The sequence below is a fragment of the Sinohyriopsis cumingii genome, chromosome 11 (genome assembly GCF_028554795.1).
Source record: "Sinohyriopsis cumingii isolate HCF-2022 chromosome 11, ASM2855479v2, whole genome shotgun sequence".
NCBI lineage: Eukaryota > Metazoa > Mollusca > Bivalvia > Unionida > Unionidae > Sinohyriopsis > Sinohyriopsis cumingii.
In genome coordinates this window covers 94,877,825-94,899,671 of record NC_142971.1, presented here as the reverse complement: position 1 = coordinate 94,899,671, position 21,847 = coordinate 94,877,825, and the positions used below count along the sequence as shown (strand labels likewise).

General features: G+C 34.9%; 1 protein-coding gene across 1 annotated transcript in view; it reads left to right on the top strand.

The window, feature by feature from the left end:
• Positions 1–5,361: 5,361 nt before the first annotated feature.
• LOC149789037 (alpha-L-fucosidase-like) overlaps positions 5,362–21,847 on the top strand; it is a 42,524-nt gene continuing 26,038 nt past the window's right edge. The window contains exons 1-5 of the mRNA XM_089975213.1: positions 5,362–5,794; positions 7,748–7,854; positions 9,775–9,905; positions 16,181–16,314; positions 20,295–20,392. Coding sequence (XP_089831339.1) covers positions 5,439–5,794; positions 7,748–7,854; positions 9,775–9,905; positions 16,181–16,314; positions 20,295–20,392 — 826 coding nt within the window. The 5' untranslated portion in view covers positions 5,362–5,438. The remainder of the gene's footprint in view (positions 5,795–7,747; positions 7,855–9,774; positions 9,906–16,180; positions 16,315–20,294; positions 20,393–21,847) is intronic.

Genomic DNA, 21,847 nt, shown 5'->3' with positions numbered 1-21,847 from the left:
AGGGTCCTAACAACAGGGGCAAAATTCGTCCGCGTTGTACAAACATCTTTTTCTTTTGATGAATGGGTATTTTCTTTTGAACCATTTGACGAAGAACGTGACGAAGTTTGGCTAAGCATTTTTTTTCTTCTGGTGTTTAGACAAAGGTATCGTGTCTTTCAAGACGTTCAAACAACATTCGCACACGGAATCGATGACGTCTTTGGAGGCTGTTTGAATGAGCTTTGTTTTTGCATGGGTGGAGAAGCTTTGGACAGGATGGACAACATATCCCCATGTTTGACTAAACGAGGAGGCATTCCTTTCCTTTTCTTTCCTTTGGCATTAGAAGACGGATTACTTCTGGGGTGTGTGTGATATCTTTGGGTGTTCAGGAGCACAAAAATCAGTGATTCCCATACTTTGCCTCAGGTCTTTTTTCATACTGGAACGCGTCGCCACTTATTGTCTTTACGTCGTATCAACTTGATGACAGGCTTCACGCGTTGTGGAGGCGTTCGTACCGGACTAAATCGGGACAGTTCTTGCTTAGACAAATCCAGTTAACTCTGTAACATTCCCGATCTCTCTTGAACTTTGATTTTGGGGGCAGGTACTTTGTGAGCAGCTGACAATGCAGCTAAAGATGAGGAGGGTATTACCGCTGGAGGAAACGTTTTTGGATACGTGGGTTTCCATTGTTTCATCAACTGTAGAAGAACGGGTGTCAAATTGGGTTTTACAGCCATCACCAACAACTGAGAAGTGGAAGAACCTGAGGTTACTGGAGACGTGATCACCGTCGGTGCAGGTCGAGGTTTGCGAATGTAAGGTTGCGTCCTGGTCGAAGTGTCTCTCTTGCGAGAAGAATCTGTTTTCTGAGTGTTTTTCTTTTTCTGGGGATTTTTCTTTTTCTTTTTCTGTGGGCTTTTCTTTTTCTGGGGCTGTGACCTGGTCTTCACACCGTTGCTATTTTTCTTCTTTGGGGTTGGTTTGGCTTTTTTGGGATTGGCATTTTTCTTTGGGAGGAGTTTGGGGGCATTAAGATACCTTTTTAAGAGGGAGCGAATGGTGACACCTCCTAGAGAACCGCTACCTCCATGTTTCAAAATGATTTGCTCTTTGGTTTGAGTGTCGATGCGGTGATCAGCCAGTTGCGTCAAGGCTACTTTGTTTCTGTCAAAAAAGCGTTTGGTTTGATGAGGAATGTGAATGATGCCTTACAGTAATTGACGTGCTGTCACCGTAAACCATCGTAAGACTTCTTTGAGACTAGCTTCTAAGACACGAGCACGTATTTGTGGATTTTATTCGCGACTGATGCCATACGAGGCACGAATCAATTTGCCGGGAAGATGATACTGAAGGTACGTTATATTAACGCTGTTTGAGACAGACCCAAAGTGTCCGAGATTTTTATACATTTGTTTTGTTAAGTTGACGACGAGAACGTGTACACGACAGGCCCTCCGTCTTGGCACCAGTGGTGAAACAGATGGGTACGAAATCGCAAATAATCGGGCCTTCCACAAACACGATGGTATCGCCTTGGCTTTCTCGCATGAGACTGTATGCCGATTGCCACTCTTTGTAACACCACACGATTCGTTGAGGTGGACGATCGATCAAATGATGTATGTGTTCGTCGATGACTTGGAAAGTGGAGGAAGATTGAGCATAGACAGCAAAGGTAGTCATAGTGCAAGGAATGTCACTTTTGACACGAAAACAGACAAGACAAGAGTTTTTATAGTTTTTCAGGACACGTTTATTTTTTTATAAATGGAACAACATGAAAGACAAAATTACATAAAAGCCAAATGGTTAAGTACAGCAATAAAAAACACATCAAAACGACCAAAGTGGAATATAAACAAGTCTCTGTACAACGCGTTTTTGGTAACTAAGGTGTCCTAGGGATAGTGTGTAATGTTCTTACAGTCTTTACATTGGGTAATGTCACATAGGTGTCCTCTCGGAATGGTCTTTCGGGAATGTCTGTAACAATCCTGTCCTGAAGGGAGTGGTTGTGATCGGTGACGGGTTCGTCTTCTAGCACTGTCACTAACAAAGGCTTAAAGTTACGTTTTCCCCTGGACGTTTTGAATTCAAGATCACCACTCTTAGGCATAATTGACCACTTCTTTGGTCCTAGCCTCGAAACCCCAATTTTTCCAGTCGCATACATCTGTCCAGTGAGGGTGTCATACACATCTTCAGTACCTAAAAGTTGACGAATATTTTTTTTTCGTAGAGGCCGAGAAGTATCCAGATGAAAACTCAAGGCTTTTAACAAAATGAGTCTCTCGTGGACATTTAAAAGGGCCACTTTCATGCTTTATTTGGTGGCAGGTACAGTTCGCAAAGAGTCCACAAGGAATCGGCTGGTAAACGAAATCCCAGAAAGCAAGTCATAAGACACACACCCTCGACGACCCCAATTCAATGGGCACAATTCATGTAATAAGTGTTGATAATCCTCCACTTTCTGAGTGGTGTCATTTAGTTCAATCCACGGAATCTGTTGTATCACTTCTGATAATGGCCGCGGTATGATAGTCTATTTTTATACCCTCTTTTGTCGGGGATAATTAGTGTACTTCCTGCACAGAGATGATCGTATGATCAGAGATGATCCAGTGGCGAATCTAAATGGTTTAGTCACTAACTTGCACGTCACACTTCGTTCAGAAGTTTCCCCTTCAACTAAATTTACGTTGTTTGAAAGATTTTGGTAACCCTTTAACTCTTCTTCTGGAATTCGTTGCAGTAAGTCTACCTTGTAGCAAATAGAATCAGCAGTAACAAAGCAATCCTTCGTGCCAATTACCCGTTGATCAATGTTTGACAGCTGGAACACTTTCATCTGAAGCAGTCATCTTATACCATTCAGGTACCAGTGGTTTAAATACCGGTGACATAGCGGATGAAATTGTTCTTTGCATTTCACTTGTATTTTGACCAGGTGTCGGTAAATGCGTTCTCTCCACAGGAAAACCACGAATGTTCTCTTGTAAAGTATCCATGATCATGTAAGTCAGTATTATTTTATTTAAAATATTCTCCTAGAGCGAAAGTAATGGACATTGTGCGTAATTTTTGACTGGATTTTCCATTGTCCCCATATCGTCCCCAATTACTACTTGAGTATGTTAGTGTGCCCTATAACATACACATAGAGGGATCGTCCTTTTATTATTTATGAGAGAGAGAGAGAGAGAGAGAGAGAGAGAGAGAGAAAATATGTTACAACGTACAAATCTGAGATTGCCCCAATGATCGTATTGCACAACACACTACTTGCTTTGCAGGGAGCGAAAGTTCAGGTTTGAATCAGTTCCTACGGCTTTTTTGTATGCCACAATGGATATACCTAATTAATGATGTAAAAGAAGAGAAATAAATAATCGCCAGAAAAGTAACATAATTAAACTTAGCGTATTAAGATTTTTTTTTACAACAGTGTTTCATTTACCATAACATTAAAATTTCTTATGCATTATGATAATTTTCTCTAACAAAGGTACTTTATGTGTACTTCATTGGTATAAAAGAAAGACCGAGAAGCAGTCACTTTCCATGAGTAATTCATTTAATTTGATACTACCACTACTACTACTACTACTACTGCAAGTAACTTACCCGTGTCACAGGTGCGATACTGCCATCGCGAACACGAGTTGCACATGATTCCCTGCTGCATGCAATTACACGCAATGCACTAATTATTCATTATGAAAAAATGTACATATTGAAATATATTACTTATTATTTACTTATTTAAATGAAAGACAGTTAAGCTAAGTACAAAATACAACTATTACATCAAGGAATCACAGTAGATATAGAAATGATCCCCACAACCTCAGTTTAGATAGGCACAATATTTTGTCGCTGTTTCAAATAATCGACTCTCGAACGTTAATGATCATCAATTTGTTTACAAAAGGATACTGCCTTAAAGATACTGCATCTAACTGCGCATTTCATTTGTTGTCCAATTAAAGATTAAAAAATTACATTTTCAAGTTTTTGTAAAGGAACGATAAGTATTACAAACGTTACGTACATGGCACTTGCACTCTTTCTGTCAAAACGGATTAGCGGAATTGTCATCTTTTAGTTGTATTTAAGACTTTGATTTACGTCAATTGCAATAGTCCTAAACCATTGGATATTATCTTAAAGAGACCGCAGTTAATTTGTCATGTAAGTTGCGGTCTAGTTAAGAATAAAAAAGACGACAGTTGGTTTAAATAAAACATATGCTACAGAAAAGAAAGGAAGATAACAAAATTTGACTGGAAAAAAAAATCCTACTCAGGCCACCATACATATAGGCATATAAATCAAGCACAATCAATCAAAGTTATATGACAAACCATACTGTTGTACTGAAAAGGGAAGAGGCATAATAAAATGAGAGAGAGAGAGAGAGAGAGAGAGAGAGAGAGAGAGAGAGAACATGGATTATCGTTATTATGACATTCGGTATATTTCCTTCTTTGATATGGATTTTTGTTACATCGACCATTTTCAAAATATATTTTACAGATTGCAGTCATAAATTTTAAGATAGGTAAGTACAATTTTGTATTACATTTCCTTCATATCCGAATACCTATTTTAATTTTTTTTACAATTCTGTCCTTTGGAATTTGTTTTCTTCTTTATTGTTGTCTATAATAGATAACCAAACTAGTACGACGATTTAAATATAAATCCTACCTCCCGTCCTCAAAAAGCTACGAGGAAACCATTACACACGTTTTCCAATTACACCTTTACAAATTTAACATTAATTGTTTCATTAAAATCATCAAATTTATTTTATATGATAATTATTTACTTTAAAAAAATGAACAGCAATGAACATGGAAAATTGCCATAAATATACCCATTGTAATAATAAGACACACATACATGTGCATTCGGCAACTAATAACGTCGAGTGGAATTTGGTCAATCTTTCTTATCAAAGACAAAGTTATAAGACGGAAAGATATAACACTAATTTATAGACTAAAAAATAAATCAAAAGTTTTAACTAGATAAATTACACATTCACATTTTCTTTTGTCTAAATGTACATTAACTCTTTCTAGGCTGTCCATATTAAATTATAGTGGGCCGCAACTACCCGCATATGCGAGTCGAATCGACCCGGTTGGTATAGTGTGCCGAAACGACCCGGTTGAATCGACCTGGTACGTAATGATACGAGGCCAAAGTGACCTGTACCCCATACATAGAGACCTCATACCCACCCCTTCAGTCCCATAGTTGATGCCTGTATCTATGTATTTACTTATTTTCTGGATAGATTTAGTGTTAAGATGAATAATAATACAGGAATATTTGATGATGGATTATTGTTTTTGTACGCGTCGGTAATTCACATCAAAAGGATATGGTTCGGGTTCAGCGGTTTGAGCTGTCTTTGAGACTCTATCTTCAGAATGGCAGTATTAAGAATTGCCTTGTATTTGTGTTTTGTCTCTTGTTCGTTGTCCTACGTAGGTTCATTACGTTATGAACCGACCTGGGAATCTCTAGATTCTAGACCATTGCCTTCATGGTATGACGAAGCCAAGATTGGGATATTCGTTTACTGGGGAGTGTTTTCGGTGCCGAGTTTTCATGGCGAGTTTTTGTGGTGGGATTGGAAAGGTGACAAGCCGGTTCAAGAAGTAGTAGACTTCATGCAAAAGAACTATCCACCTGACTTTACTTATGCTGACTTTGCACCAATGTTCTCAGCCGAGTTCTACAACACTGACCAGTGGGCGGATTTGTTTAATGCTTCGGGGGCAAGGTAATACATGATGAAGATTGAGTTGGAGGCCAGTTTGCACGAATTGCCTCCCCTATATCATATCGTAAGTGGTGCGTTTTTAATTTTTAATAGATGTTTTGTATTAGAACAGTATCTGTTTTTCGACCAAACATTAAAGTACCTACATTATTCACACAGGTGCTCGACGCAAACATGATGTTGAGAAGAAAAAAACAATAACCCGAAGGGGGAAAAAATACAGAGTGACAAAAAATACCTTAGATTACCCCCATGACCCGTTCTGAATTAGGTCCCTCTCTATCACGTTGGCCTCGTATCATTAGATGTGACACTTGGTATGGATCCAGAAAAATGTGGACATACTATAACACATGCTATGGACCCTGTGACCAAAATTAAATAATTATACATTTACTTCAATTCATTATTCAAAGGTATAAGAACATTGTCAGAAAGGAAACAACAAGAAACTTAGTATTACATCTTACTGTTACAGTATTTCCTTTTTAAATCATTATATTTTGTCGAAATCAAATGCATAAATGCCATGAAATAATAAAAAAAATATTTGTTTATTTACAAAAGTATAATTGTTACAGTATGTTGCACTTACATTTTTGTTTATTCATCAAATCCACCCTGACAAACATAAATGCAATCATTTTGACTTTACCACAGATTGATACCTTACATAAATGACCAGCAGTTATGGATTCCATCTGCCACATTATAATGAGCTATGACCACAAATCAGATACAAATTTGGTTTTATGTACAGCATATCACATAACCTCTCTCTAGATATCCTCACTTATAAAGTGATGCATTTTTAATTATTTTGATGAACAGCAAACACCAAACAAAATTGATTTGATAAAGTGGTTGTTTTTTTATATATTGATTTTGCTGTCCAGTATGTTTACATTGTTTGATGTCAGATTATGAAGAATATTTCATGGAAATAAATTCAAAACGTCAGTCTTGCAAGTGTGTTAATATATATTAGTACTGCATATGGAAGTTATTTATAGGTCACTGTATCATTGCTTACATTGTTTACATATCAGTTATGTCAGACAGTATCACTACAAAAATGCTTTGAAAATATAATGTTTATTGTATGGACATGAAAATCATTTATGACAACAATGTGAATGGATTATCTATTGAATGAAAAGGTTTCTTCTTCTTGCTATATTTAGTTTTTCAATAGATGATGTTACTGGACAATTAAATTAATCAATTGGAATTTTATAAGCATAAAACAGTGCTTATTTATCAGTGAGTTACCAATATATGGGTTAAAACAGGAAACGTGCATATTCAAGAACCAGTTACTGCAATATTTCTTCAAAAAGTGAACAAGCATGAAAATGCAGGACTAAGTAGATATAAGAGATAAACATCACCAATCATGATCTAGTTATTATCAAACTATTTTACATTTGTACTTAAAGTGTGGTGATGTAGGCACATTTACTAAAAATATTGATTGCTGTTCTAAAATGTAATGCTAAAATAGTCTACCCAAAGTCTTTTCAATCCTGATTGTTTAATGCTCTGTACCTTAAACATCATCAAAAAACTTCCATATGGAAATTATTGATCATTGTTTATAATGGAGATCAGGTACTAGACTGGGTGAAGAAAAGATGATGTCAGGCCTATCATAAGAAATAACAAATTTGTCTACAACATGTTCTGTGTTTATTGTGACATAACAGCACATGCTATTCAAAAATGTTTGTACTGGATCACACCTTTAGGTTGACTCCATCTAAAAATGTCCATGTAATTTAACATTGATTTTGGTGTATATATTTCACAGTGCTGAGCTAAATGAACTTCTGTTGCAGATCGCATCATCTCCATCATGGCATACGTTCATGAATTAAATATATTGCATTCAAAATAGTCAGGAATGCTTTCATGTTTATAGTAGAGAATATATACATGTTATATTGGTTTCAGATATGTAGTATTTAACAGCAAGCATCCTGATGGTTTCACCAACTGGCCATCAAAATATTCCTTCAACTGGAATTCAGTGGATGTAGGACCACGCAAGGATCTTGTTGGTATACAATTTTTATTTATGTTATATTTTCAAAACTACAGTATCATTGTAAGTATTAAATTGGCCGCAAAGATTATGAGCAAATAAAGAGAAATATACATTTTTATATACCCATCTTAATTTGAGCTTATTTTTTAAATATCCAACGATCTCTTAAATTTCCTTGTTTGACCCATGACTTTGTAACAGTTGAATAGATTTTCATAAAACTTTGCTTAAGTATATATGTATAACTTGTTTATAGGCACTGTGGTAAGACTCTCAAAGTCAAGGTCAGTGCAAGGGACAATATCATTAACTCTTTGACCAATTTCCTTATGTAGAGTTATAATTTGAAACTACTGAAGGTATTGTGTTAAAGCTCTAGACAGTTATATACCATGTGTAGATTGTGTGTCAAATAAAAATAGCCAAGTCATGGCTTAAAGGTCAAGGTTACTACTTCAAGGTCAAGGTCACACAAGGGAAATATGCATCAGTGACCTCCATCCATGTGTGGAGTACAAGTTTTGACGAATGAAAATGTTTTAAAAGCTGTAGCATGTTGTGTATCTTGACTTGACAAATGATATGTATTGTGTTCCGCTGCATCAAGGTCAGTGTCATAAGAAGGGCTATAGTAAGTTAGTGGCCTATCTACTTATCCAGGCTGTTAATCCCTACAGATATTTTGAGGGAATGTTATTCAGATCTACATCTTATCATACAGTACTCAGTAGAGCTTTTTTTAAGCAGTTCAGACACATCCTGGACCTTCAGATGTCCTCAGTGTTTAAGACTGTATCCTTTGGACCTTTGTTAACTAGCTCAAGACATTTAGTTTACTTAATAGGAATGCTATGGATGGCAGTTTTCTTCTGACCGAAGGATGATAAAACCCCAAAGAGGCATGTAATTGTATAAACAGATGCAACATTTCTTATTGTTTAAGAAGGGAAGAAGATAAAGTGTAAATTTAAATGACATATTCATCACTTTACATTAAACAATAAGTGCAATGGGATTGAAACTAATTGTTGATGATTTTATTGTAGTGGTTTATTTTTTTTGTTAATAAAACTCTTAAAATTACAAGAATAATATAATCAGTTTGTGTATACTTGCTAGCCATTGTGTTACAATTCTTAATTAGATTGTATAATGTGCATAATTAAATCAGTTACTGCAATGATGGAACAGTATTATGTGGACAGAATGCATAAAAATATTTTTTTTCCCCCAGCAATGTTTTAAAATCTATTAAGTTTTAAAGGCAGTAGATATCAACTATAAAATGGTATCTACCATAGATGGCCTTTAAAATTTGATTTTGTCCTGTTGCCATTAGAATCACATGTATTGTTAATGTTATTAAAGAATTTTAAATACAGCTTTATTGATGTTCCTTGAATGTAATGATTACACACACTAATGGATGCCTGTTGTTAGGAGTCTGGATCCCAACTTTTCCTGACAGAAATCCCAAGTTTGGAGAAAGTGCCTTAACTCCAGCTATGAAAGATCTGCAGAGAGCTCTGTTAAGACAAGTCCCTAGTTCAAAGGTCAAGGTCCTTAGCAGGAAAAAGATGATGAGACAGTCATATCATATGTTGTTTGTTGTTCTCTTGTTCTTCTATAAACATTTAATACTTTCTAGATTTTAATTTTATTTAGAAGTTACTTTTCATTTAAATCCGTTAAGTAAAAGTAGTCTTATTGCAGAAAGCAAGAAATATAATTCACTGGCTGTTTATGGACTTTACGAAGTTATATGGTTTTCTGGCTTGTTTATGGACTTTACAAAGCTGTAAGGTTTTCTGGCTGTTTATGGACTTTACAAAGTTGTAAGGTTTTTGACAGCAAATTTTTAGTCATAGATATTCTGATTTTATTACATTGAGTTCTTTGATGTGTTTACTAAGAGAATGACATTTTCTTTTAGGAATGTTGGCAGACTCAATCAGAAGAAGGACAAACCTCCATTTTGGGTTGATCTATTCTCTCTTTGAATGGTTCAATCCATTATTTATGCAGGATGAAGCAAACGGATTTCAGACTGATGATTATGTAGCTGTAGGTTATGTGTTGTGTTTAGTATTTCATGTGTAAAGCATAACTGGTAATGTGCCCATCAACATAATATTTGAAGGACAAAACAGGTTGTATTAGATTTGTCTGTTAGAGAGTTACAATGTTGGCATAAAGCCAAGTGAGCTTATGGTATTTCCTAGCATCCATTGTCAGTTGTCCATCAATCAACAGTTGCTTGTTACAAGCCTGGAGTCCATATTTCTGATCTCAGTTCCATAAAACTTGAAATGTGGGTTTATATTATTAAAGTCTATGATGAGTTTGATAATGGGAAAGAGATGTGCATATTACTAAGGTGATCATGGATCTGATTGGCTACACTTATTACCACTCTAAGCCATATTTCTAAGCTGATTTTGATCAACATGGAACATATGCTTATAACATTAAGATCTCGAATGAGTTCAGTAATGGGCAAGATCCACACATGCTGATAAGGTGGTCTTGTAAGTGATTGGCTGAGCTTGTTACACCTCTTGAAGTCATATATCAGATCTAATTTTGATAAAACATAAAATATGGTAAGTATCATCAGGCACTTGAATGGATTCAGTTATGAGTGATGCCCACACATAATAATGAGCTAATCTTGCATTTTATTGGCTGAGCTTGTTATCACTTGGGAGACCAGATTGCTGATCTGATTTTGATCATTCTTGGAATATTTCCTGATATTATTAAGTTCTCAGATGACTTTGTTAATGAGTGAGATCCTGTGCATACTAATGAGGTGATCTTGTATCTGATTGGTTGAGCTTGTTACCTCTCTGGAGGCTATTATTATGACCATAGTTTCATTAGTTTTGGTGAAAGACTATGTCTGTGCAAATTGAGGTACTCTTTTATCTGATTGGTTGAGCTTGTTACCTCTCTAGAGGCTATTATTATGATCAGGGTTTCATTAGTTTTGATGAAAGACTACGTCTATGCAAATTGAGGTACTCTTGCATCCATTGGCTGAACTTGTTACCATTATGGAAGCCATAATTCTGATCCAGTTTTGATCAAAATTGGAATATGGGCTTATATCATCAAAATTGGAATATGGGCTTATATCATCAAAATTGGAATATAGGCTTATATCATCAAAATTGGAATATGGGCTTATATCATCAGAATTGGAATATGGGCTTATATCATCAAAATTGGAATATGGGCTTATATCTTCAAAATTGGAATATGGGCTTATATCATCAAAATTGGAATATGGGCTTATATCATCAAAATTGGAATATGGGCTTATATCATCAAAATTGGAATATGTGCTTATATCATCAAAATTGGAATATGGGCTTATATCATCAGAATTGGAATATGGGCTTATATCATCAAAATTGGAATATGGGCTTATATCATCAAGGGTTAATGGGTTAATGACAATATGAAGAATATTTTGTTTCATGCTTTTTATCTATTTTTGAAATATAATTTAGCTGTGATATAAGCGACCTGTTTTAAAAATGACAAGCAAACATGAACTTTTGGATTTTCCTGGAAAGAAGAAACGATCAAAAGTGTTGGCCTACTTTGAGATCCAGAAAAAGGGAGCTGGTCCGGCAAATTAAGACATTTTAAACCAGACAAATGTGATTTGCAAGTTGTCCAAAAAAGTATACACATTCAATGGTTAGTAAAAGATGTGCACACGATCTTGCACAAAAGTGTTCTTGTTTTCTTTTTATGATCTTTTCTTGGCGAGTATTGCCATATTATTTATATTGAAAAAACTTATGGATAAATATTGTTTTATATTATAATATAGACCTAAAGGGTCAATTTCACTGCATTTACTTACATTTTTATAAAAATGTTCTGTAAAAAATGTCAATAAATAAAACATAAAGTTACAGTAAACAGATGGCTTTGACATGTTTTATATTCATTTATGGTTTTAGATGGGATTCAGATAAATTACTCTATTAACCATGCACATTTATGTTTACCTTATGTCTTATATTCAATATATACAATAAAAAAAACATTATATTTGGTTCAGTTTCAGGAAATACAGTAACTTACTTCTGTTTAGACAATGAGCACAAAACCGGCAGCTTACTATACCTGGTGAGAATCAATCAAAACCGCAGAAACGGCCTACATTGTTGCAGTGGGTTCTGGGTGAGACACCTGTTATGACACTGCCCTCTTTAATGGCAGAAGACTGAAATTGACAGTAAACTAGATTCTTTAATAATTGAAATCCTACTGCCATTGAACACGATGGAGCAAAATGATTTCATATCTTTTGTCAAAATTACTTCTGACTTTAGTTCACAGATTGTACCAAGAGGCAGGCTAGAGGCATATTTACAACATGTTCAATATGTTGCAGTCAGACATGATGCATGGAGTCAAATCAACACACAAAGTTATAACACTAACATTACATTAGATCTCCATTGACCAGGAATTAAAATAAGCTGTTCTAAGGATTGAGCTTTTCTCTGGATCTCACAAAGGTGAAAACATTTTCAATCTTAGTCAAACTGTTGAAATCTGGAAGCTGCCTGAATTCATAGTCAACGCAGATAATGCTGCAAATGAATGAAAAGCATCTGACATTTTGTGATAGAATCATCTAGGCTGCTATGGTCACAGAATAAATTTGGTTGTAAACGCAAGATTGTCAGCGCCAGAGGTAGCAGAGGGCAAATCTGTTGTGACCTGTTTTCATCAAAGTCCACTGGCTACTAGTGTTCTTCTGCCGAAGCAAGGATTTTAATTTCCGAGGAATCTCAAGGACATAAACTTATCCAGGATGACATGCTTCAGTGGCTTTCAGAACAAAGCCTAGTACAACATGCAGGGGCATACAATAAACGTGAATTAAAGGGTGTTAAACTTTGTCAAAATTAAACATTTATGATGAACAAGGGTTGATGTAGTTGTATTGGAGCCATTCAAGGCATCCACTTAAAAACTGTCAGCGGAGAAGACACCTATACAACACCTGGTTCTTCCAATCTTGAAAAAATTAGAAATTGCATTGACAGAATGAAAATGACTAGAGTACTATTTGTAAACTTAAAACTGAAATGAGAAGTGAGATGGAAAGTAGGATATTAGATGTTGATATTGGACTTTTATCTTGCATCTTGAGGCCATGAAATAAACAGTTGATGTTTGTTAATAATGATTTGCATATAAAGGCAAAATCATTACAGTGGAATGAAATTTCTATGAAGCTCATGGTAATTGTTGTTAACTAAAAAAAGAAATAGATATTTAGCATGTGCCAGACCAAGAGCCTCCTCTTCCAGATGTGCTAGAGCTTACACTTACAAACATCCCTAATTCCAACAAGGAACTACCATCAAAGTCTGAAAATCCTGATTCAGTAGGATCATCCAATTCCCCCAAAAAAGTTGAGAGTGATGCATGGCTGGATGATATAATCCTCTGTGGGGAATCCAATGCTTCAGTTTCACAAGAGCAGCTTGCTCAGCAAGAATTGGACATGTATGTGGCTGAGCAATCTTGTAAATGCTGATCCACTCCAGGGGTGGAAACAATAAAATGTTCTATCCAAGAATTTTAAAAGTTGGCAGAAAGTTCATAGTGGTGGCAGAGTCTAGTGTTTCTTCCAAGAGGATTTTCAACCTTGCTGGCAATCTTATAAACCAAAAGCTGTCTCAGCTCAAACCAAAAAATGTGGATGAGATGGCATTTCTCCATATAAATGTGAAATCGTACATTCATGCCCTGAATGTTGATTGAATGACTAGTTTTGTAGCGGCATGTATTACTTTAGTCAACATTTTGAAGACTTTTCAGTGTTGACAATTCTAGAAATTCTTATTGTAAAAGACTTCTGTTAATGTTAAGTTCCTCATCTAATTATACTCATGATTATGTAGATTCTTGTATCTAGTCATTACATCATTTACATGACAGGTGATTTTACCTGTTAACTTGTTTTTAAGCTCTCGTTATAAACAAGTAAACACAATTTTGATAATTTGTTTTTTATTAACCTGGTCTTCTTATAAACAAATGAACACAGTTTTGATAATTTGTTTTTTATTAACATGTTCTTGTTATGAATAAATGAACACAATTTTGATAATTTCTCTTGATTTAAAAAATTAACAAACCAAAATCAACAAATCATTAATTATGACCCATTACAAAGACTGATTATATACCAATACGACCCTAGTTAAAATTGAGCACTACTTTGATCATTTCTGTCACATGGCAGCAATATTTAATTGATTAATAATTGATCATCAATCAGTTGGTGTAGTCGATGATCAATATTGATATTTCATCTGATTACCAACACTACTTGGAATATATGCTATTTCATCATGATCTTGGTTAGGTTCTGTAATGAGCAAGATCCACACATATTAATATTTTAATCCTGCACATGAATATTTGAGCTTGTTAGGCCTCATGTAGCCACGTTTGTGATCTGATTTTGATTTATCATGAAATAAACACTTAAATCACCAGAATCTTGGACAGTTTCAGCGAGGTCACAGCATTTTAATGAGGTAATCTTGTATCTAATTGGCTGATCATGTTGAAGCCATGTTATTTTATCTCATTTTGATAAAACTAAAGATATATTTATGTAATCAAGATCACACATAAGTTCTATAATGCACAGGATCCACACATATTGATATGGTCATCTTGCATCTGATTTTATAATTATCAAACTTGATAAATATTCTTATATTGTCAATAAATTATTGTCAATAAATAAAATTTGTTTTATTATGAGCAAGATCTATGCATATTAATGTGGTGATTTTGCATGTGATTAGCTGAATTTCTTATGATGTGAGTGGCTATTTATGAGCAGATTTTAATTTTATGTTGCATGATTAGTGAGACCTATGCATATTTATGTGATGTAGCATCAGATTTGGAGATTTTCTTACCACTCAGTAGAGACGGTGTTTTTGATAGGATTTTGATAAACTGGTGTGAGGTTAGTATCTTAGTTATATATATATAATTTGTATTGTTTGTTGGCTTTTCTTCATGATTATATGTAATGTATATATGTATATTGTTAATTGACCTTTGTCAAAATCAAGTTAATGGTCTTTTTTTCACTTGGAAACTCGTAAACTTGTTGACCAAATTGAATGTTTTATAAAGGAAACTGAACTGCATCCTGGCTCTGTTCTGGTGTTTAGTTTTTTTATATCAATGTTGTTGACTTGAAAAATTACCCATTCCTATGTTAACATCCAAAGCGGAGTCAATCTTATTGTTGTATTCAGTTTTTAATTTGGGTGGATTTATTTATTCAAAATATTATTCACTTTAATTACAAAGTGCTCAATAATATTTTTGGACTACATCATTAATTTGGAATTATAGTGAATTCATTCAAGGACATCAAAAGACTGTCGGAACATAACACATTTGAGACTGCAGGCACATCATCACATTCAATATTGGAATTGAAACACCATTGGAATTCATTTGTACCTCTATACCTTTGGACTTGTGATAGAACTTTTAGGACTATTTTGAATTTAATTCACACTACTTTAAGTTCTTTTAAAATTTTCACTTTGTATTCTTTTTGTTAAATTTTATAAAACCTTTTGGTCTTTGCTTTTTCAGATACTTAGTTTAAGACCATATAGTTACAACAGTTGAGTGATGAACATTAACAAAATGTATAATTTGATCTTGCATCTGACTGGCTGAGTTCGTCAACAATCTAGCAGCTTTATTTCTAATCCGATTTTGATCACACATGTTAAATAGTCTTGCATTATCAAGATGAGTTGAATGAGTCTAATAATGAGCAACATTTATTCATATTAATGAGGTGATCTTGTATCTAATTGAGTTTTTTTATCCCACTGGAGAATAAATTCTCACCTGAAAACAATACTCCACGTTAAATTTATATTATTTCTATATAACTTGGTAAATGGGCTTATGTCATCAAGATTTTGGATGAGTTCGATTATGAGCAGAAGACTGTGATACAGTTATGCTTTAACTTTTAGGAAGATTTTTTATTAGAATATAATAAATGAGGCAAACGCAACATGCTATAAAGTTTGGGAGATAGTTTGCATAGGATGTGTTCTACATTGCTTCATAAGCTCTTTAGTGAAATAGTAAACTCTGGTTATGTAATTCATATGAGTAACATCAGGCCCACATGGGACATTTGTCTGAAGGAACTTTTGTTGACAAATTATTAGAATTATTATAATCTTGTAAAATTTCCAAGGAGTTATTGAGGATATTTATGTTCGGCATTGTTTTCTTTGCAGAGAAAAGGCTTGCCAGAACTGTATGATATAGTTAACCGCTACAAGCCAGAACTTGTGTGGTCTGATTGTGACTGGCTAGCTAATGATACATACTGGAAGTCCAAAGACTTCTTGGCTTGGCTGTATAATGACAGGTAGGGCATGGCTGTGCATGTATGGAAACATGTACCATAGTGATTATAAAAAACATGTACATTGTTTGTTATCAATACACTAAAAGCATTTTAAAATGGAATTGGGTTTTTTGTTATTTGTATCTTAATCAGGGCTCTCAGGGACCTGAGCTTCTGGGTTAAATACACACAAAGTTATCAGAGGATGCACCATTCCTGTGTGTGATGTGTTTAAGTTGGTGATGACAGATGTATAAATCATAAAAGAAATAAAAGCTTTCTCAGAGTATGAATTGGACAATACTGTTAAATCAATAATAATAATATTAATTGCTGCTGCTTCAGTAAATGAGACTTAGACTAAGGCACCACAGTATCAGTATGTTTTTAAAAAGAAATATACTTGTTAACAAAATATTATATTTTTTTTTAGCGGGAGGGGGGGAATGGATGATAAAACTTAAACTAATGCTAATAAAAGGAAAAAAGATGAAAGTGAGATCACAAGTGAAGACAACAAGGAGAGCTTGTATTCAGAATGTATAATTAATGCTTAATCCATCTAAACTGTGGTAAAGGATGCTGATAAAAATGTTGGCAGAGCTACAAATTTAAAGTAAGACAAGAACCAGAGACCTGGGTTGGAGAAGCAGTTTTTATTTTACAAAGTGGAATCAGATGATGTTTTTGCAGTGATGTAGGATTACTTGCAATGGTGTAGGATTACTTGCAGTGATGTAGGATTACTTACAGTGGTGTAGGATTACTTGCAGTGGTGTAGGACTACTTGCAGTGATGTAGGACTACTTGCAGTGGTGTAGGATTACTTGCAGTGGTGTAGGATTACTTGCAGTGATGTAGGACTACTTGCAGTGATGTAGGATTACTTGCAGTGATGTAGGACTACTTGCAGTGATGTAGGACTACTTGCAGTGGTGTAGGACTACTTGCAGTGGTGTAGGACTACTTGCAGTGATGTAGGATTACTTGCAGTTGTGTAGGACTACTTGCAGTGGTGTAGGACTACTTGCAGTGATGTAGGACTACTTGCAGTGATGTAGGATTACTTGCAGTGATGTAGGATTACTTGCAATGGTGTAGGACTACTTGCAGTGATGTAGGATTACTTGCAGTGGTGTAGGACTACTTGCAGTGATGTAGGATTACTTGCAGTGGTGTAGGACTACTTGCAGTGATGTAGGATTACTTGCAATGATGTAGGACTACTTGCAATGGTGTAGGACTACTTGCAGTGGTGTAGGATTACTTGCAGTGGTGTAGGACTACTTGCAGTGGTGTAGGATTACTTGCAGTGGTGTAGGACTACTTGCAGTGGTGTAGGACTACTTGCAATGGTGTAGGACTACTTGCAGTGATGTAGGATTACTTGCAGTGGTGTAGGACTACTTATAGTGGAGTAGGACTACTTGCAATGGTGTAGGACTACTTGCAGTGATGTAGGATTACTTGCAGTGGTGTAGGACTACTTGCAGTGATGTAGGACTACTTGCAGTGGTGTAGGACTACTTATAGTGGAGTAGGACTACTTGCAGTGGTGTAGGACTACTTGCAGTGATGTAGGATTACTTGCAGTGGTGTAGGACTACTTGCAGTGATGTAGGACTACTTGCAGTGGTGTAGGACTACTTATAGTGGAGTAGGACTACTTGCAGTGGTGTAGGACTACTTGCAGTGATGTAGGATTACTTGCAGTGGTGTAGGACTACTTGCAGTGGTGTAGGACTACTTGCAAGCAAAATCCTTTGAAAATATTTAATTTGCAGCTATTATCTCTTACCTCATAAATTTAACCTGGGTCATTTAGTTCATGTTGAGGGTTGTTGTAAAATGCAAAAAAGATAGACAGTAACGTAAGCTGTTGAGAAAACTCTCATATTTAGTGTGAAAAATGATGACTACAAACAGCACAATCCTGTATAATTAAACAGTGAATAAATTTATCAGAATAATGGAGGAGTATTCTGTACTCGAAGACGTTGATAGTCAAAATGCCATACATGAATTTGTTAAGTCAAAGGACAAGAAAAATTTAAGAAACTAATTCATTTGAAAAACTAGTTTGCAGATGGCAGAGTGCAGTATGATATAAATGTTTTGGACAATTACTGAAAAATGATTTCATCAGATATGTAATAAAATAGTTATCATGTTCTATCCTTCTGAAAGTGAGGGACCTGCCAGTTTATGCCAGGGACTCTCAGAAATAGGCTGGATACTCCAGCGTTCCATGAGTGAAGAGTGCAGGACCTGAAACTCTGTTTAGAGCCCTGTTAATATTAATATATCCTATTTATGTCAGTTTTTAAACAGAACGTGGTTTTTAGGTTGTTATGACTTTATTTGTAATTCTTGTAATGTCCAAGAAGTAATTAAATGGTCTCTCATCATATCTCTTGATAAACAGCATATTTGCATATTTTACACAACTAGATTTATTAAACATGCATGAAGAAAATGTTTTATGAGTTAAAGGTGCAGAAAAAATTAATTTTAAGCTTTTAGGTCACAGACATCAATGTATTTATCCTGCCAAAAGCAGAGTCAGTGTTTTATTATGGCATGTTCTGTATGTTTCAAATACATTTGAAATAATATTAATTGATCACTGCAAAAGCATTCTTGCCAGACACAAGTGCATAACTGAGCAAACCCAGTTGTCACTCAGCTGTTTGAAGCATTTTTAAAGGCAGCATGATAAATATCTTCATGATTAAGACTCAGTTTGTTATTGCAAATTTGTGTTGTAAGGAGTGTAAAATACCCCATCAAAGGTTTGTGTTGAAAGGAGTGTAAAATACTGTATCAAAGGTTTGTGTTGTAAGGAGTGTAAAATACTGTATCAAAAGTTTCTGTTGTAAGGAGTGTAAAATACCCTATCAAAAGTTTGTGTTGAAAGGAGTATAAAATACTGTATCAAAAGTTTCTTTGTATGGAGTGTAAAATACCCTATCAAAAGTTTGTGTTGTATGGAGTGTAAAATACCCTATCAAAAGTTTGTGTTGTATGGAGTGTAAAATATCCTATCAAAAGTTTGTTATGTATGGAGTGTTAAATACTCTGTCCAGAGTTTGTGTTGTATGAAGTGTAAAATACCCTGGAAGAGTTTGTGATGTATGGAGTGTAAATTACCATATCAAGAGTTTGTTATGTATGGAGTGTTAAATGCTCTGTCAAGAGTTTGTGTTGTATGAAGTGTAAAATACCCTGGAAGAGTTTGTGTTGTATTAAGTGTAAAATACCCTGGAAGAGTTTGTGTTGTATGGAGTGTAAAATACCATATCAAGAGTTTAATTCTAAACTTAGTAAAACACCCAATTCCTAAAAATCTTATTTCGAGTTCAGCATTATAGTTTATGAAGAAAAATGAGGAACATATGTTAATGTTTGTCATTACCTACACATTCATTTAAACTATAAAAAAACTTGTAAAGATGAAAAGAATGTAATATTCTGTATGACTATGTATTGTATATGTGTATTGTATACATGTATGTGCATTGTATATGTGAGTAAGTATATGAATTAGATGAGTGGACTGTATGCAGTTCATGCTAGGCCTTAGTTTTCATGGCTAGTCAAAGTAATTACTGTACTTCACATTTTGGTCATACTTGATGTCACTCCAAGGTAACTCAAATTTGTCAACTTTCACCAAATAAAATCTGACTTTTAGAGATTAACAAGAATAATAGCTTCTGAAGCAGTGCTTAAAGAAATACAATTTTAAAAAATTAAAAAAATTAATCTGTGGTGTTCATCAACTCATTATAGAGCTTATGCTTTGATAAAGAAAATAATGTTCTTTCTTTTACTGCTTTAGGTTTTTGGTATCAGGAAATGAGCCATTATTTCATTGTCAAGTTCACTTTAGTCTGAATTTATTTTCTACTTGATAATTAATGTTAACAGCAGCTAGTGGAGACTTTTAAAAGCTTCATAAAGGTGAACTGTATAATTGTTGATTACACTCTGGTTTTCAGTCCAGTAAAGGACACTGTTGTTACAAATGACAGATGGGGTATAGGATGTTGGTGTCAACATGGTGGATATCTCACCTGTGCTGATAGATACAATCCAGGTAGGCAGCAAACAGGTTTTATATTTCATACCCATTCATGATACACAACCCCACATCAAACATTTTCTGACAATGATATAAGGACACATTAGAGCTTTTTTATGACCTCAGATAAATGCTTCTTGTCCCAGCTGAGAGATGTTCTTAAAGAGGAAGAGACAGATTACAAACATATATTATTCAAATAAGTTTGCAGTTGCTTGAAGACATTACTAGCACCAAAGGTAAAGTATTCTTTCTGTCAGTGTTCAAAAAGCACAGCAAACCATACATCAGTTGTCATGTGGAGATCACGGTCATCTCTTTGAATACACTTTGTCTTGGTCCATTTCAGTGAATCTATCTGATAAATACATAAAGCAGATAAATGGCAGTTTAATTAGCAGTAATGCATGATCTGTTGCATTATTTATCTTTCCTGGGACAAAATTCCCCTCATCGATATAGGTGATTGCGTAAGTAAACGCTGTTTCTTTTGGCATCTAAATTTTATTGCCCCATATCAACAGTATCAATTATTTTGGATGTTTCCAGAATTGTACGGTCGATATTGATTTCCCATCATGTCTAAAAAATTTGTTGTTGTTATGGCTTTAACACCATTTTTCAGCATGTGATAGGCTATACATGGTGGCTAGTATATTTGGTGGAGGAAAACCCCAGGAAGAACCACTGACCTTTGGGAAGCTACTGGCAAGCTTTCTCATATAACCATGTTGGTCAAGCCTGAGACTCCAGCGGTGAGATGTCAGTGATCTATATAGGCAAGTGCCTTAGACCACTCTGCTTTCCACGGTAAAAAAAATTGCGGTTAACTGTCATCATTTATGTATATTTTGAATATTATAATGTGATGGTACATGGAATAATATAATTTGGTGAATCTTTAAGACTCTTCAGATGTCTTACACCATTCATTATTATCAGTTTTGTTTTCTGGACAGAGATTCCATTAACACTTGTATATGGCATTTTTTTCATGTAAAATTTGTCCCTTACTGGAAAAAGATGAGGCTGTCAGTATTTGTATGACTTATAATGTGAAAGATATGTCTCAACATCAAAGTCTGTCAGAAGCTGACATCAACAGCGCAGCACAAGAAGAAGAGTTGGCTTATTTCCTTGATGGATTCAGGTGGTGTAATGGTATATACATACAGTATAATTCTGCCTCCCTAGTCTATATAAAAACTGACAACTTACAGTTAAGGCTGGAGTTCCCATGGTTATCAAATTACTGAAGCATAGTGTATTGGATTGCTGCTGCAGCTTAATAAGTGAGGAAACTTAGTTTCATCATCTGTAGCTACTGTCAAAACAATGCCTGACACCATCAAAGAGATAAACTAGCTTTCCTTCTGATGCAGTTGTGTGTGACTAATTGCAGGTGTGCGAAACAGTAAAAATGAAGGTGTCCTCTGTCTGCTTCATAGATGTTATTCTAAGCTATTATTT